General features: G+C 39.7%; 1 protein-coding gene across 1 annotated transcript; it reads left to right on the top strand.

Moving 5' to 3' along the window:
• Nucleotides 1-1,612: 1,612 nt before the first annotated feature.
• Nucleotides 1,613-17,360, top strand: LOC108258408 (gonadotropin-releasing hormone II receptor). The gene is made up of 5 exons (XM_053681452.1): nt 1,613-1,860; nt 8,754-9,302; nt 10,876-11,077; nt 12,212-12,605; nt 13,767-17,360. Exons 2-5 carry the CDS (start codon nt 8,778-8,780, stop codon nt 13,960-13,962), a joined length of 1,317 nt encoding a protein of 438 aa, XP_053537427.1. The 5' UTR covers nt 1,613-1,860; nt 8,754-8,777; the 3' UTR covers nt 13,963-17,360.
• The last annotated feature ends 181 nt before the right edge of the window (nt 17,361-17,541 follow it).

The following is a 17,541-nucleotide window of genomic DNA, read 5'->3' as shown; positions in this document are numbered from 1 at the left end:
TGTTTTTAAATCTCCAACATGCCTTTTGGCGTGAAATTGGATTTCATTCGTCTCATCACGCTTCCATAAAGCCCAGTTTTGTGGAGTGTCAGTGGCTATAGAGTGGCTCCTCCCATCTGATGTGGATCTTTCCATCTACTTCAGAGTTACCCTTGGACTCTTGGTTGATTGTCTGATTAATGCCTAGTTCAGTCATGAAGCTGTAGCTACACACTGATTGTTTCCCATGATACCGGTGCAGCAGTCTATCAGCCACGCTTCTCTGTCTAAATAACCCTTTATTATCCCAACTAATTCATTGGCTATGGTCTCTGCTCGTGCTACAAGATTTTGCATCCTACCCCAATCTACCCCCCCCCCTCCCCCAGCACCACCATATAGATCTGCTATGGGGGGTTTCTCCTACTGTACCCTTTGCAGTACCAGCATGGTTCTCTACATCTCTATATCTATGCATGTCTATCTGTGCATGTCTATCACAGCATAGCAGACCTAGTCCACCAAGACCAAACCAACTTGCACTCCATTCCTATCAATAAAAGTCGTCAATCTCAGAGTTGTCATAACTGAAATGTCCGCCTTACCTGGTCGCTGATTTTGTTGGACAGCCTCCTCTTGGCACAGTTGTGGTTACCTTTTTTTTTTTCTTCCAATATTTAAATAATGAATTTATGGTGCTCCATGGGACATTAAAAGTTTGGGATATATCTTTTAATAACCAGTTTTGATATCTCAGTTGATTTGTTGTTTATTTGTTTGTTTGTTTCTATGGTTTCTTATAAACTCTGAAACCTTTAACCCTTTCACGCATGAACGATGAAATCCTGTTCGAGGATTTTTTTAAAAAAAAATTAAAAAAAAATTTTTACTCTTCTTTAGGCATAAAAAAAAAACTTATTTTACCTCCATTTTACTTTTCTTTTACTTTTTTACATTTTACTTACTCTTTTACTTTCTTCAAAACGTTATTGACGTGTCCGGTGGACTGCATGCATTCAAATGAAGAATTAGCGTTGACTCTAGTGGCTGTTATACATTTATTCAATTGAAATCCTTGCAATAGCCAGCAAATGGCTTTTGAATAGCTGTCCACTGTAGGGACCACTATGCATGAGTGGGTTTAATACTTATGCAAGGAGCTGTAATTCTTTCTTTATATATTTAGTTCAGCTTAAAAGGGTTCTCAAAGGTGCAATCTAACTAATATATTGGGTCCTTATTTTTTTTTTAAATGGTGGAGATGCAACCTTGTGTGATAACGAAATAGAAAAGTCTAACAGCTGTTCTCCCAAGTCTCCTTGTCAAGGCACTTCAGTGGGAAATGGAGATCTTCTCTGCCCACATATACAACTCATAGTGTAAAGTATAACACTCTCTCTCCCAGAGGTCGTTGCTAATAATCAGTTAATCAGCTCGGTTTTACAGCAATCTCGGTCCTAAGTGAATTCAGTGTAGACTGCAAGCTGTCCACGGGCTTTTATTGTCCGCAGTGAGAAGCGTGTTAGATGTCGAGGTGTGTGAGCAGGTCTCAGTGAAGAGCTCGGTTTCTGCGTCATGACGCAGTGATATGCTGAGTGCTGACGCTTTAACATCGCCGCGCGCTGTGTTTCTTACCGGATACCGGATTGAGCTCACCTGCTGCCGTGTCCCAGCACAACAGCATCACACCTTCCTGGACTTTTCCCGTGATTAAAAAAAAAAACAAACAAACCCCAAACAGATTTATTTCAGAAATGGAGCTTTACAGTGGAAAGAGTACTAGGACTCGACTGAGTATTGCTGAGGAAGAAGAAGCGTGTTTTATTTGTCGTTCTAAAGGACGCGACTCTTTGTAGGTGGAGTCTGCATTACATGAAGTAGGTAGGATCGTTTTATTATTATTATTATTGAATTGTGAATTGTTTTCATTCTCCATGAATGTTAATCAGTGTGTAATAACCAGGGTATTTTCATATTTATGAGGAAATCAGAAGTATATGTACCTCAGATTTGGACGGATCCTGCTTGATGGTAGAAAAGATATAATTGTTTAATAGCTAGACTGAGGCTGTGTCTATAACAGTATAATAAGGTAAACTACTAATGGATAAAAAACAACAACAACAGATGCCCCTCTGTAGTGGTAGTTCGTCTTTCTTTCGCAATATACATAGGCTATATAACCTACATTACTTCCTATATATAACTTTTTTTTTACATTAACACTTACAGCATTTGGCCAAAGCCCTTATCCAGGGCAGCTTACATTTCTCTCTCTCTCTCTCTCTCTCTCTCTCTCTCTCTCTCTCTCTCTCTCTCTCTCTCTCTCTTCTTCTTCTTCTTCTTCTTCCTCTTCTTCTTCTTCTTCCTCTTCTTCTTCTTCTTCTTCTTCTTCTTCTAAACACAGCTGAGCAGTTGAGGGTTAAGGGCCTTGCTCAAGGGCCCAGCAGTGGCAGCTTGGTGGTACTGGGATTTGAATTCACAACCTACAAGCTGTCCATACAGGATTTTGATAAACTGTCATTTGTCTCAGCAATAACTATAGCCTATTATCTATGTTAGAGCTGGTGAGACAGTTTGGGCTCTCACAGGCAGGGCTCTTACAGGGCTTTACTGTAAATAGAGCTCATTCCTGTTGAGATTAAGTTCACAGCCACGACTGAAACATTCTTGCTTTAATTAAAAAGCTTTAATTAAAGAGGGAATTTAATGTCGTGTAATTTCAAATGGCAGGTGGGAGGGAAAAGTCATTTGGTGCAGTGGCTCTACCATCGGTCATGCTACAACTGCTGATTAGAAAGTCATTTGTAAGCTACTATCATTGTATTGGTTCTCACAGTACTTACACTGTAGAGGGTGCACGTGAAATGTATAATTGGCTACACAATGGAATCTCTTAAATAAGCAGTCGGATGTGCATTAACTAATAAGTAAAAACTATTGTATTACAATTATTCGTGCAATACTATTGCATTTTGTACCACTGTTGACCCCTGGGCTGTAGCTATCTTTAGATTCGTTCTTTCCCAAATGATCTATTTTGTTTTATTGTGTACTGTGAGCATCCTGACCAATCATGGAGGTTCCAAGTAAGTGTTTCTATAAGAGTTCTGATTTTTCACATCCATGTAGTCAAACAAACCTAAATGATTTTGGTTTCAGGCCATCTTGAACCATGACACATCTCTAACCAAGCAAGACCAATGGCAACATTTTAAAAATATTTCTAGATTCACTGGAATCTCACTGTGTAACAATATAATGCCAATGTAAGATTTACCATTATATCCTTCATATACTCGATGACTGTGGACAAAAATAAACATACAAATATATGTTTCAAATATTTGTTTTTTTATTTACTAGGAATAAATTTACTTCTGGGGCACACAGTGGCTTAGTGGTTAGCACATTCACCTCACACCTCCAGGGTCAGGGGTTCCCACTGTGGCTCTGTCTGTGCAGAGTTTGCATGTTCTCCCCGTGCCGTGGGGGTTTCCTCCGGGTACTCTGGTTTCCTCCCCCAGGTCCAAAGACATGCGTGGTAGGTTGATTGGCATGTCTAAAGTGTCCGTAGAGTATGAATGTGTATGTGATTGTGCCCTGCGATGGATTGGCACCCTGTCCAGGGTGTACCCTGATGCTCTCTGGGATAGGCTCCAGGTTCCCTGTGACCCTAAGGATAAGCAGTATAGAAGATGGATGGATGGAAATTTAATTCTTTCTTTTTTTTTCAATTTAGACCCCCAAATACCATATATAACCAGTGTTATATAACAACTTGAGGGGGAAATAGTGCTTAGAATTATCTGACTTCTTAGTTACATGTGTAATAAGTCATTGCAAGTCTGTTGTGTGCCATACTGTGATATGACAGACCCCTCTTTTTTTCTTTCACTCTTCAAATCCCATTGCACGTTAATAAGAAATTCCTCCGGCTTAAGGCTGAAAGTCCTCATGAGGACATACTGAGCTTAGTGGGTGTCCAGTCATTATGAATCCGATTAGCAAGTTGACTTGAAATGATTTGTTTTTCAGCATGAAGGTTTAAAAAACACTGAGCTTTTGAAAAGGCAGACTGGGAAGGCTCTATAGACAAGACACTGCTCCTACCTGTAGAGTCTTAAAGCCTGGAAATCAGTATGTGATCTGAAATGCAGCACACAGGTCAGACTTTGAGTAGGAGAGCACAAAGGAGATGAGGACAGGCTTTGTCACTGCTCCCACTGCTATCAGCCTGTGATCAGCCTGAATGATGGCCTGCCTCAGGTGGGGATCCACTGTAGCGGGTGGGGGGTAGTGGTCAATCTGCCAGTTGCTGAAAATAGATCAATACACTTACACAAGCATCAAACACTATTCAGGCTCACTAAGAGGTATTCTTCTTAACAGGTTCCTTACAAGTGAGCTGACATAAGATTGTCTAATTGAAAAGGGAATAGGTGAGACTGGGCCTTTAAGAAGCACCAGGACAGAGTAGAGCTAATTAAAATGTCTTCATTTGTGTGGATGAGCTCCTGTAGTACAGCAGTTAACTTCATTAACCTCAAGTAATATGTAATACATTTGAACTACTTATTGCTTAAGTTAATTTAACTTAATTAAATTACTTTAAACACCATTTATATAACAGCCAGAGAGCCCAGTCGCACTACATTTACATAAGTGCACTGCTGCTGAATCTGCAGTGTGTGTAGTAATATTTTTATCTCTATATCTTCTTTACAGTGATAGCTGCAAAGAACGGACATTTTTATGCAATTGGTTTTCCTGCACTACCGTGTTGATGCATGCCAGACATACTGCCCTTAAGTAATATTTATTATATGTAGTTTAGGTTTTAATTGTAATTCCAGTTTGTCTGACCTTTAAAATGCACTGAGAGGTCAAATCAGTGCACTATTGTTTAAAGCATTTCTATAAATAAGATGGATTGATTTGCTGTCTATTTTCTGATTGATTAAATCAATGTCTCAAAGAGGATTATGTATTATACAATGTGAATGAACCTCTGTAAACGTTTAGAGACCCAGTACCGCAGTAAAATAAAGTTCAGTATTATCCGTTCAATTACACAATGTTCTTTCTAAGTAAATTTGTCAAGTTACAGTACATGTCCAAGTAGTGTGGATTTGAAGGCCATTAATCCTTTCATTTTTATTTTTTTAATTTATTTTTGCAGCTTTGTGTATATGCAGAAACTAGATTGAAGGCAGTGAATTCAGCAGAGTGATTTTCAACAAGGACATATGCAAGCAGTTCCATGATCTTTCCAGATCATTTGATAGTATTTGGGCATCATACTTTCAAGACAACATCAACCAAAATGTTTAAACTCTCTTGTAGATTTCAGTAGTGCATACTTCAGTAGTCCTGGTGGAGATCCATTGCCACACATATTATATACTGAGTGAGAATGCGAGTTCTTTACTTCCATTTTCCAGCAAATCTCTGCATCAAACGACAGCCATTAACAGGATCACTTACATGTAATAAATTCTTCTAGCATTACTATTTGAGCATCTGGTGTTCTCTGTGCACTTCAGGCTTGTTAGCAATACAGTAAAGACCGAATTCAGGCAATTGAAGGCAATACGCTCTAATACTGTCCAACTACAGCTTAGCTAGTGCTAAATGTATTCACGCTGACATTTTTACACCCTTATACACACATAAGCAAATATGTATTGAATAGAAACATTTTATTTTCCAGAGGTATGGACAATGTAAAAGTGCAATATCAAGATATATACACATGAGTTTTAAAGATACACTGCATTCTCATTCACATGTGGTGCTATACATGCTGTTGAAGCGACCACCCCATTGTATACAGAAAGAAACTGATACTTCACCTGCCCTTTAGAGGTGCATCTAAAAATAGGTTTACAGTTGCCTAATAATTTACTCATTACTCATTTTCTCTGGAGCTGTGAGTCTCATCTGCCCTCAGTGGCAAATTTGATTCATGTCTGCGCTTTCTCCTGTGCTGCTGGGAATATTAAAGCAGTTAGATGAGAGGGTTAGGGATTCCTAGATTTTTAATGAAGCAGTATTTTCTTTGTCTGGTTAGAATGAAAAATTAAAAACTAAAGCAATGTATATTTGGAGAAAAGCACATTTGAATTGTGATAATGATTTTTAAAAAAATAAGCATTAAATAACTTTAAAAAAACCTTTCTGCTGTGAATATTTTTCTTATACACACATGGCGATTCTCCAGACATGCCTTAAATACATTCTGTCATGTTTTTGAAGGCATTCCCCAAGGATTGTGTTGAAAATGTTTTTTAATCCAGCTCTTACTGGGGCTGCCATTTCCCTACTGACAGTGCGAGTGAAAAATTTCGAAGAAAGGTAAATGGCCTCAAACCAACTCAAACTTTATGGGCAGTCTATATTATCTAATAAATTGCTGTCTTTTTTGGCACAGCTTAATAAAGTAGCAGTAATGGTTCAGAATTATGCTGTTTTCAGTTAGCAACCACATTCCCCATGTACTGCACATGCTGATAGCGTAGTTTAAGTGTTTGTTTACAATTATGTCTTGTGGAGTTAAGGCCAATTAAAGCTTGGATAGGCTACAGTATCTCACAAAAAGTGAGTACACCCCTCACATTTTTGTAAATATTTGATTATATCTTTCCATGTGACAACACTGAAGAAATGACACTTTGCTACAATGTAAAGTAGTGAGTGTACAGCTTGTATAACAGTGCAAATTTGCTGTCCCCTCAATATAACTCAACACACAGTTTAATGTCTAAACCGCTGCCAACAAAAGTGAGTACACCCCTAAGTGAAAATGTCCAAATTGGGCCCAAAGTGTCAATATTTTGTGTGGCCACCATTATTTCCCAGCACTGCCTTAACCCTCTTGGGCATGGAGTTCACCAGAGCTTCACAGGTTGCCACTGGAGTCCTCTTCCACTCCTCCATGACGACATCACGGAGCTGGTGGATGTTAGAGACCAGACCTTGTGCTCCTCCACCTTCCGTTTGAGGATGCTCCACAGATGCTCAGTAGGGTTTAGGTCTGGAGACATGCTTGGCCAGTGCATCACCTTCACCCTCAGCTTCTTTAGCAAGGCAGTGGTCGTCTTGGAATACTGCATACTGATCATGCACTGCTTCCGTATGTCACAGTACATGATGTCATTTATGGTTCCCTCAATGAACTGTAGCTCCCCAGTGCGGCAGCACTCATGTAGCCCCAGACCGTGACACTCTCACCACCATGCTTGACTGTAGGCAAGACACACTTGTCTTTGTACTCACCTGGTTCCCACCACACACGCTCGACACCATCTGAAACAAATAAGTTTTTCTTGGTCTCATCAGACCACAGGACATGGTTCCAGTAATCCATGTCCTTAGTCTGCTTGTCTTCAGCAACTTGTTTGTTTACTTGTGCATCATCTTTAGAAGAGACTTCCTTCTGGGACAACAGCCATGCAGACCAATTTGATGCAGTGTGCATATGGTCTGAGCACTGACAAACTGACCCCCCACCCCTTCAACCTCTGCAGCAATGCTGGCAGCACTCATACGTCCATTTCCCAAAGACAGCCTCTGGATATGACGCTGAGCACGTGCACTCAACTTCTTTGGTCGACCATGGCGAGGCCTGTTCTGAGTGGAACCTGTCCTGTTAAACCGCTGTATGATCTTGGCCACCGTGCTGCAGGTCAGGGTCTTGGTAATCTTCTTATAGCCTAGGCCATCTTTATGTAGAGCAACAATTCTTTTTTTCAGATCCTCAGAGAGTTCTTTGCCATGAGGTGCCATGTTGAACTTCTAGTGACCAGTATGAGAGAGTGTGAGAGTGATGACACCAAATTTAACACACCTAGACCTTGTAACATAACAAGTCACATGACACCAGTCAGGGAAAATGGATAATTGGGCCCAATTTGGACATTTTCACTTAGGGGTGTACTCACTTTTGTTGCCAGCGGTTTCGACATTAATGGCTGCGTGTTGAGTTATTTTGATGGGACAGTAAATTTACACTGTTACACAAGCTGTACACTCACTACTTTACATTGTAGCAAAGTGTCATTTCTTCAGTGTTGTCACATGAAAAGATATAATCAAATATTTACAGAAATGTGAGATACTCACTTTTGTGAGATACTGTATTTAGTGAAGAAAATACTAGGTAAAACTAGCAAACTAGCTAGTGAATGTCAAGGTCACCTGACTTTTGACATTTAAAACTCTGTATCATCTGCTCCAGTGATGTCATTAAGTTCTGGAGATGTGCGTTGGTGTGAATCTGTTGGTGCAAACACACTGGAATGACAACATCGCAGCCTTCAGACCTCTTTCACTGCAAAAAATGGCATCTAAGCAAGTGATAATATCTTGACTGTTGTCAAATCTATCTAGTATTTCCTATGATAAGATTATCATAAACCAAATATAAGATTATAAAACCTATTTCTAGACTTTTTTGTACTAATCTTAATCTTGAAATATTCTTGTTCTATTGGCAGATGAGATGAGAAAAAGGATTTTTTCTAGAATGAAGCAAAATGATTTGCTAATAGAATAAGAAAATGGAAAGCTTAAAATGAGTAAACAATGTCTCAAAATAGGTTTAATAAACTTGTATTTGTTTTATTGTAATCTTTTAATAGAAAATACTAGATACATTTGACTATATTCAATATATTTTCACTTGCTAAGATGTCAGCTCTTGCAGTGTTCAAACCAGTTTTCTTTTCTGTACAAAATATAGAACAATGTAATGACCTGCTGTTTTTCTTTAGAGGTTGTGGATTCTGGATAACTGGATGCCGAGGAACAACTCTCTCTTTTCGCCCTCAGAGCTGGACATCTCTCTGCAGGATGTCTCAAACTCTTCTCTCTTTCCCCTGGCTGATTGGGAAGCTCCCACATTCACACGGGCGGCACAGTTCCGAGTTGGTGCCACACTGTTGCTCTTCCTGTTTGCTGCAGTCAGTAACCTGGCACTTCTCATCAGCGTGTGCCACGGACGGGGACGACGCCTGGCCTCCCACCTGCGGCCCCTCATTACGAGCCTGGCTGCCGCAGATCTTATGATGACGTTCATCATGATGCCACTGGACATGGTGTGGAATGTGACGGTGCAGTGGCATGGTGGTAATGGTCTTTGCAAGTTGCTTAGCTTCCTTAAGTTGTTTGCCATGCAGGCCTCTGCATTTATCCTGGTGGTGATCAGTCTGGACCGACAGCATGCCATCCTGAATCCTCTCGACACCATTAATGCACACCGGCGCAACAAGAGAATGCTAGTGTTTGCATGGAGCCTCAGCTTGCTCCTCGCCTCCCCACAGGTGGGCTACAGCACCTCCCACATAAAAAAAAAAAAAAGTGAAACTATGTAGTGCTATTTTCCTCATAGATGCACAAGCATGCACTGTGCACTATGTTAATAGTGTAATTTTTCTTGGTTCTTTGACCCAAAGTCACTGTTCAAATGGCCCATTAATTCCTCTGTGATATTGGATTAGTTTCAGATATTGAGTAGTTTAATTAGTTAAAGTGAATATTTTGCTAATTCACTTATTTAAACAGTTTACCTAATTGATAAAGATAAACGGTATCTAAATTGGGGAAATAAGGAAGAGGGTGAATGCATATTTGATGACAAAATCCAGTGAATTTTTATGTGGTCTTTCATTAATGTGGTATGAAATAAACCCAATCTGAATACTGCTGCTTCCATAGAGTTCAGGACAACCATTATTTAACAGATCAAAGAACTGTGTACAGTAGAGACCTATGAAGCTCCTTTTATAAACTAATGTACTCAAGACCAGGAACAATTGCCTTGAATAAGTAGCTCATTCTCCCACATGCATAAGTGCATATCTATTTTTACATATGCTGTGTCTTACATGGTGAGTTAGAATCTGCTGTGGGTGACATTTCCACCCTAATGTTATGTTGCTTACTGAATGTATTATGGCATATTTTCACCACCAAGTTGAAGAGGATGAGATTCAATCCACCTGCAAGCCCTCTGACAGATCCTTTCCAGACTGACACACACATTGAGCTCATTGCTGTACGCCCTGTGCAATTTGTATATATCAGGTATAAACTGAAGCCATGAATAAGGCTTTTTCAGCCATAATTGCTTTGGCTTTTTTCTTCCCAAAACATTGGCTCAGAGGGTCATGTCGGGGTCATGGTATGAAAAATGCAGTAGTAATAAAGAGGGCTCCAAGCACACATATTACTGAGGCATGCCACAAACCTTGCACAACATTAAATGTAACTATAAACAGATTTATAGGAATACATCTTTACTCATCTTATACGATAAAAATCGCCAACAACTTTTTATTTATTAAAGAACAACACATCATAATTTTAAAAAAAAATCTGTTTAAAGTTACACTAAATGTTGTGCAAGGTCCAAGTAAGTTCCTACTATCTCTTTCGCTATAACAGCTATAAACAGGTGAACTACTGAAGATTATGAAGAATAAATGGACAGCACTGTGGTATAAAGGCTAATAATAGTATGCTTATCATCAGTGTGAATTTTGGCATTTGTATGTCATCAAACGTCTGTGTACACAAAGCACAATATGAAAAGAAATGCAAAATACTTGACAGTATATCCATGATCAACACGGAGCGATCCATGATCTCCACCCGATAAAGTACACTTTATATACAAAGCAGGAAATAAATGGACTGAATAAAAATGCAGGCTTCTATGCATCATCACAGTGGTGTGTGTGTGTGTCGAGATATGTTGTGTCTGGATTAAAATATGCCGTGGGATAATAACATATGAAAGCATTTTAAATGACATCTGTATTGGTTGGTTTGGTGGATTGTTGAAAAATGTGACATTTTTCTATACTGAACCTCAAAAGTTTGTCTCTTCTTCAGTTATTTATCTTCAGAGCAATCAAAGCCGAAAAAGTGGATTTCACTCAATGTGTGACACACGGGAGTTTCCACGAGCGATGGCAGGAGACGGTCTACAACATGTTCCACTTTGTCACGCTCTACGTTATCCCATTGCTAGTCATGAGCTGCTGTTACACCCGCATCCTTGTCGAGATCAGCAGACAGGAGCACAAAAATAAAGGTAACTGCAGTAATTTTATACTGAACTAACTACCTCAGACAGCAGCAACCGTTAATTTCTTTTTCACCATCCTGGGTATCCAATCAGCTCTTTGTAGGTAGTAGATTTATTGGTAACTTAGCATTCTGCTAATGTAGCTCAATGCAAGGCTTGGTGGAGTGAACTTAGTGATTGTACAGCTCAGTGCAACAATTCTTTGTTCTGTACATGCTTGCACAATCCTCAGAGTTTTGCATCCATTTTTAAATCAGTAGCACACTGTGTCATCGGCTATCCACAGACCAGTCAGTCTACTATACATTTACCATGTTAAACTAAATATATGATAAATGGAATAAAACCTAATGTATGTATGTATCTGTCGTTCTCAAGCATTTTGAAATTGCATAAATCGAGGGATAAAGCTAATCTCTCTGATGCAGATCAAGACAAATGCTGCGTCACAATTCGCGTACTATCCATCCTAAATAGTACCGGAGATTAGAATTACATACTACAAATTGCAGTATGTTGAAATTAGCATCCCAGAGGTACCTGGATGGTTTCATATTTCCAGTAGATATTCGAAGTATAGATCTGTGGACACTTTTTCAGCTAATATTGCCCTCCTTGTGCGAGGGAGGAGGAGATTTCAACCTGCAAAGATGGCAGACGAGTGTAACTCGCATTTTAGAACTGAAATGTGGGAAAATAAATCAAGGGAGATTAAATGATATAGCATAAAGGAATAATGAATGAAGAAAAGCAGAAATGTTACGAGGAGTTTGTTTACGGTGACTGTGTTCGTAACTATGCAGCAGTGTTCTCTTCCGTTACATGATGTGTCAGTATGTACCATGCACTTGCATACTCTTTTGCGACACACACTTAAACCTGCTGAAGGAGCAGTTATTGTCAGTTAGTTAAGCCTGCGTCTAGGACTGTAAAGTAGGCACATTAATATTGCATAATGCAGTGCATTTTTCCAGCTCAGAGGCCATCATGATTTAACTTTATAAGAGAAGTCCTATGTGACTCTAGCATCTATTAATATTTAATCCAATTTAATCCAATTTTAATGCAGAATTCAAGTTATTCCCATTCTAGGTTCCATATAAAGTATTTCAGCTGACGGAATCTGCTTCCTCTGTGCAGCAGGGGAGTCTTGTCTCCGGCGAAGCCGAACAGATATGATCCCTAAAGCAAGAATGAAGACACTGAAGATGACCATAATCATCGTCCTCTCATTCATAGTCTGTTGGACTCCATATTACCTGTTGGGGATCTGGTACTGGTTCCAACCAGAGATGCTGAAGGTCACTCCAGAGTATGTCCACCACGTGCTCTTTGTCTTTGGTAACCTGAATACCTGCTGTGACCCAGTAATCTACGGCCTGTACACTCCCTCTTTCCGTGCTGACCTTGCACGTTGCTGGGGCTGCCGATCAACCAGCGACTCTCCTCGCTCTCTGGAAAGACTCTCCACTCGACAGGGGCCTCACAGCGCAGAGCAGGAGTCCGATCCTGCCAGTGTGAAAGGGACTGAGAGGTAATGTGTGTGTGCATATACCCTCAAGCAGACATGCATACCTTGAAATATATAAGAAAGTTCACAGAGGGTGGATTACAAGGGAAGCAATGTTTTTATTCAGAAATGTAATGTAATGTAAAACTCTATAATGTCAGTACATAAATACTGTTGTCTGATGAATTACTCTTACAAGACATGCATTGCAGCAAATACATTAGCGTTGCCGCTGATTTCTGTGATGCTGCCAGGTGCACCGCTGGTACTTTGAACTTTAGCAATAGTTTACATTTTCACAACAGCAGTGAGTGACATTTCTTGCTGCAAGTCTGAGTCTCTGTGCTACTCTTTAAAGAACAAATCTTACACCATTTCATAGTTACATAATTAAGTTTAATAACCTTGCATGGCCTTCACAGAGAGCACAGTGACTGATTAACAGGGATAAAGTGTGTTTGAAGCCAGAACGGCACTCTGCCTCGTCAGACTGCAGGCTTTAACTCATTTTGAAATTGAAAAGGAATCTGATTTCACATTGTTCCACACTGAAACTGGCTTAGCACAGAATTAAATGGAGACTTTGTACTAGTCATGCATAAACTGCATGGTCTTCAGTGAGTCACAAGTCTGCTTATTAATGCTGTGAGTTGTGAGTTTGGTATGTTTGAATTCCGGATCAATGTATGCAGTATGAGAAAGAGAGAGATGTTTATAAGTGTCAATATGTCTTAAATAAATTCAGCAATAGCACTTAGGTCTAATCAACAGAGCTGCGTTCACTGCAGATTACTGTAATGGGCTCTGGTCACTGCTGTACATAGGCTCAGTGCTTGCTTTGTCACCCAGTGTGCACATTAAAGACAACAGAATAATAATCTGAGGAAGAGGAGTTGTACACACACAATTTTCTCCCATCTCAGTTTGTCTATTATGGGATATTGACTAACACTTGTGCTAGATTAAGTAAGAGAGAACAACCCCAAGACTCCAAAGTTTCCTGATATTACAGAATAAAAGACAAGATGAAAGCTTGTGGGTTTCCTCCACCAAGTCTGTTATTATTATTATTATTATTATTATTATTATTTTCAAATGCAACAGTAGTTATTTGATAATGTAAAAGGTGAGGACAAATATGAAATAAAACCTCCATCCATTTTCTGTACTGCTTATCCTACACAGGGTCACAGGGAGCCTGGAGACTATCCCAAGGAACTTGGGACACAAGGCAGGGGACACCCTGGATGGGGTGCCAGCACATCGTAGGACACAATCACACACATTCACCCATCACAAACAATTTAGAGATGCCAGTCAGCATGTCTTTGGTCTGGGGGAGGAAACCGGTGTACCCAGAGGAAACCCCCGAAGCACATGAAGAACATGCAAATTCGACACACACAGGGTGGAGGTGGGAATTGACCCGCCTATACCGGAAGTGCGAGGAAACATGCTAACCACTAAGCCACCATATGCCCCATGAAATAAAATAATAACTTGTAATGAAGATTAATTAAGCCCAGGCTTTAATCGACATTGACTGTATACTGGCTACTGGTATACAAGCTTCTTTATAAAGCACTCTTGCTTGCAGGGAGCTCATGTTAATCAGCCAGCGAAACAAAATTAAATTAAAATTAGTCTTCATCAATGTTGAATTTTAATGGTGAAAAGGGCATATTCTTTGGTATTTCTGCTAAGATGTTATACCTTGAATATCAGGACCAAGAGAGGAGACTTTTTCACTGCCCCATTGAGAGTGATATGGTGATGTCACAGTATGTGACTGTCACAGTATGTATCTTAGAGGTATAAGGAATAAATGCACACCTGGGAGGCAATCATTTCTCTGCTCTGAATGTGAGTTTGTACAAGATATTATTATTTTATTGTCAGTGACGATAGGATCAAAATTATTTAAAGGTAAGAGAGATGAGAATGCAGTGAAATCTCCTGCATTAATTTACCTCCTAAACTCAGTATTGCCCACAGACTCAGTAATGAGAGATTCAGCTTAGTTATCAAACCTGCTTACATAACATAATCAGTACGTTTTATATGTACATACTACACATACAAACAAGATATCAGTTGTTTATAATAATGGGAAATGTCATGGGAAACTGTATAGTCCCGTGTGAAATTACTGAATAGCTTATCTGAAATAATTAAACTAATTTTCAGGCTTGAGTCCTAGTGGAATTTTCCCTTTTGCGTGGATGGTTAAAGTAGGGATTGTGTCAGGATTAATTCCTACTGTGAGCTAACACACGCAACAAATGTTCCTGTACATAATAAAGCAGGGATGTCAGTGAGTCTATAAAAGCAAGTCGGCATCTTTTAAGATTGAGATATCACCAGAACGTCTTCCACGTTCTTCTTTGAGCTCACACATACACTCTCAAACACACCCTACAGAACACACATACACGGGGTCTGCCTCTGTAGAAAGGTCCCCAGGGTCCTGCTAGCTGCCATGGCAACACTTCAAGTCCATTTTGCTGGTGTGATGAAGATTTCTGTATGGTGTGGCCAAAAGAAAAGCAATTACTGCATGTCATCTCCCCTGTTTTCTGAGCAAATGAAAAATGCTGTCCTGATCGGATCTGATGCATAGACCAGTAATCTAAATTCAATACGTCTATTAAACTGTTGCTGTTTTAAATCATGGTTTAAAAAAATTGGCCCTCGTTCATCAAAGTTGGACATGGCCGTGGTTGTCCATATTTATGCCTGGTCTCAGTGAGTGTAAAAATGAGCATAACATTGTAACAACCTGAAAAACTTGTTTACGCAGAAGAGGTCTGTAAACGCCTTCCTCTGAGTGTCTTGGATGAAATATGTGTTAAGCCCTGCTGATGCGAGAGAACTAGCAAGTGGTTGGCAATTAGCAAATGACCTTTGGGAGAAAATGGGTTGAAAAATCTTGTGGTACTTCACAAAGTCTGTGATGTCCTGTATCCTAACAATGTTCACAGGGTCTTTGGAGGAACAAAGCACCACAGCATCACATCACAGATCCTCCACCATAATTAACAGTGGGGATTAGGTTCATTTCTGTATAACCATCCTTCTTTTCCACCGAAAAACCTTCATTAGTATTTGTTGCCAGAAAGCTCTATACCCCATGTGCTCATGTACAGTATGAGGTTAGATTGAAGACCATTTCATTCCAATTAGCATGTAGGTGGTATCGGGCACACGGTGGCTTAGTGGTTAGCACGTTAGCACGATTCCCGCTGCAGCTCTGTGTATGTGGAGTTTGCATGTTCTCCCCGTGCTGCGGGGGTTTCCTCCGGGTACTCCAATTTCCTCCCCCAGTATAAAGACATGCATCGTAGGCTGATTGGCATGTCCAAAGTGTCCGTAGTGTATGAATGGGTGTGTGAATGTGTCTGTGATTGTGCCCCGCAATGGGTTGGCACCCTGTCCAGGGTGTACCCGCCTTGTGCCCGATGCTCCCTGGGATAGGCTCAAGGTTTCCATGACCCTGTAGGATAAGCGATATAGAAAATGGATGGATGGTTGTAGGTGATGTCTGATTGTAAATATGGAGACTCGAGACCACAAAATGCTACCATCTTCTGCAAATCCATACTGTATGTAAAGGCAAAATACGCTTTTGTCACAAATCTTCCAGACATCTTCATCTTAGACGCTCAAATCTGCACTCAATTCTACACAACCTTGATGAATACAGGCCACTGTGTGTATAATCTAAAGCTCATTCTTCTGAATTTGGCTCCTTCAGGCTAATTATGCTCCCAGATCATGAATTATTCAGTATCCATATAAAACTAAACCATCTGGGATTCTCAGGCTATATATGAACCACCGTGTGTGCAAATGGATCTGCCTTGCATATTTTTGCATTGTAAAAAAATGTTGATTTTCACTACTCATTTAAACTATTAATTGTTAATGAAAATCTGCCTTTGGCTTCTTTTTGTAGCATTACTGGAGCGGGGGTGTGCTAAAGGAATTTTCTTCTTCTTAAGTACTCTGGGTGCAGTCAATATATAATTAGAGGAAGGCAACCCAGAGGCTATCTGGAGGAGTCACATTAGGGTTTTTGGCTATTAAACGGTTTATTGGCCTGAAGAGGATATTATAAATCCTCATTTACCATTTTCCTTCTAGTATTGACTGAAGCTTTACCTATGATTGGTTGATTAATTGATTGATTGATTTGTAAGCAGGTAGCCAAGCCAGAACATTCTGAGAGGATGCTTTCCTCATAGTCTGATGTCTGAAACTGATGCTTATGGTTCACTTCAGACTCAGTACAGCTGTAATAGTTCTTTAGCATGCAATGTGGTCATATATTATAATTAACTTGTAATGTAGCATCATATTTTATCACAAATATACACTGGCAAAGACTTTACCCTTACCAATAGTTCATCCTTCCAATTTTGTTTCCTAAGTTTAATACAGATTATTCACCTTATGGAACTAATTACATTTGGCTTTTGGACAATTCTGCATTCATTTTTTAAAACATTGATTCAAGTGAATCTCTGTTGTTGACAGTGACTAGCACACCAATGGTGGTTCTGTGACTATTATTCCTGTATTCCAGACTGTTGTTCATTTAGCACAATGTCTTAACATGTAAAACAATGAAATTACTGACAGGGGCCATGTGTGTCTTTCTTAGACCATACAGGACTTAGATGTGCCTACTGCAATGAGTTGTGAGTGTGTTTTCTTATGCAGAATAACAGTTTTGTATTTTTCATTGAGATTGTGAAGACATACTGTGTTCGTGTGGTTAATAAAATGTACACATTGCTGGGGTTTTTTCTCTGTGTTTTCTTGGCAAATATGTCACTATTGTGTTTTATGGTCTGAAAACCACGAAAAAAGCTCAGAGATTTTTTTTTTGGTGTTTGGTGTACAGTGTATCTGCTGTGTGTGTGTGTGTGTGTGTGTGTGTGTGTGTGTGTGTGTGTAT

The sequence above is a fragment of the Ictalurus punctatus genome, chromosome 1 (genome assembly GCF_001660625.3).
Source record: "Ictalurus punctatus breed USDA103 chromosome 1, Coco_2.0, whole genome shotgun sequence".
Lineage (NCBI taxonomy): Eukaryota > Metazoa > Chordata > Actinopteri > Siluriformes > Ictaluridae > Ictalurus > Ictalurus punctatus.
Note: the sequence above shows the minus strand (reverse complement) of the source record. Positions and strands in the feature narration are given on the sequence as shown.

What these genes read in the sequence shown, in the direction of transcription:
- LOC108258408 (XM_053681452.1), top strand. Translation starts at nt 8,778, where the DNA reads ATGCCGAGGAACAACTCTCTCTTTTCGCCCTCAGAGCTGGACATCTCT. An exon ending in TGCTCCTCGCCTCCCCACAG is followed by an intron (nt 9,303 to 10,875) that starts GTGGGCTACAGC and finishes TCTCTTCTTCAG; the next exon opens with TTATTTATCTTCAGAGCAAT. An exon ending in ACAGGAGCACAAAAATAAAG is followed by an intron (nt 11,078 to 12,211) that starts GTAACTGCAGTA and finishes TCCTCTGTGCAG; the next exon opens with CAGGGGAGTCTTGTCTCCGG.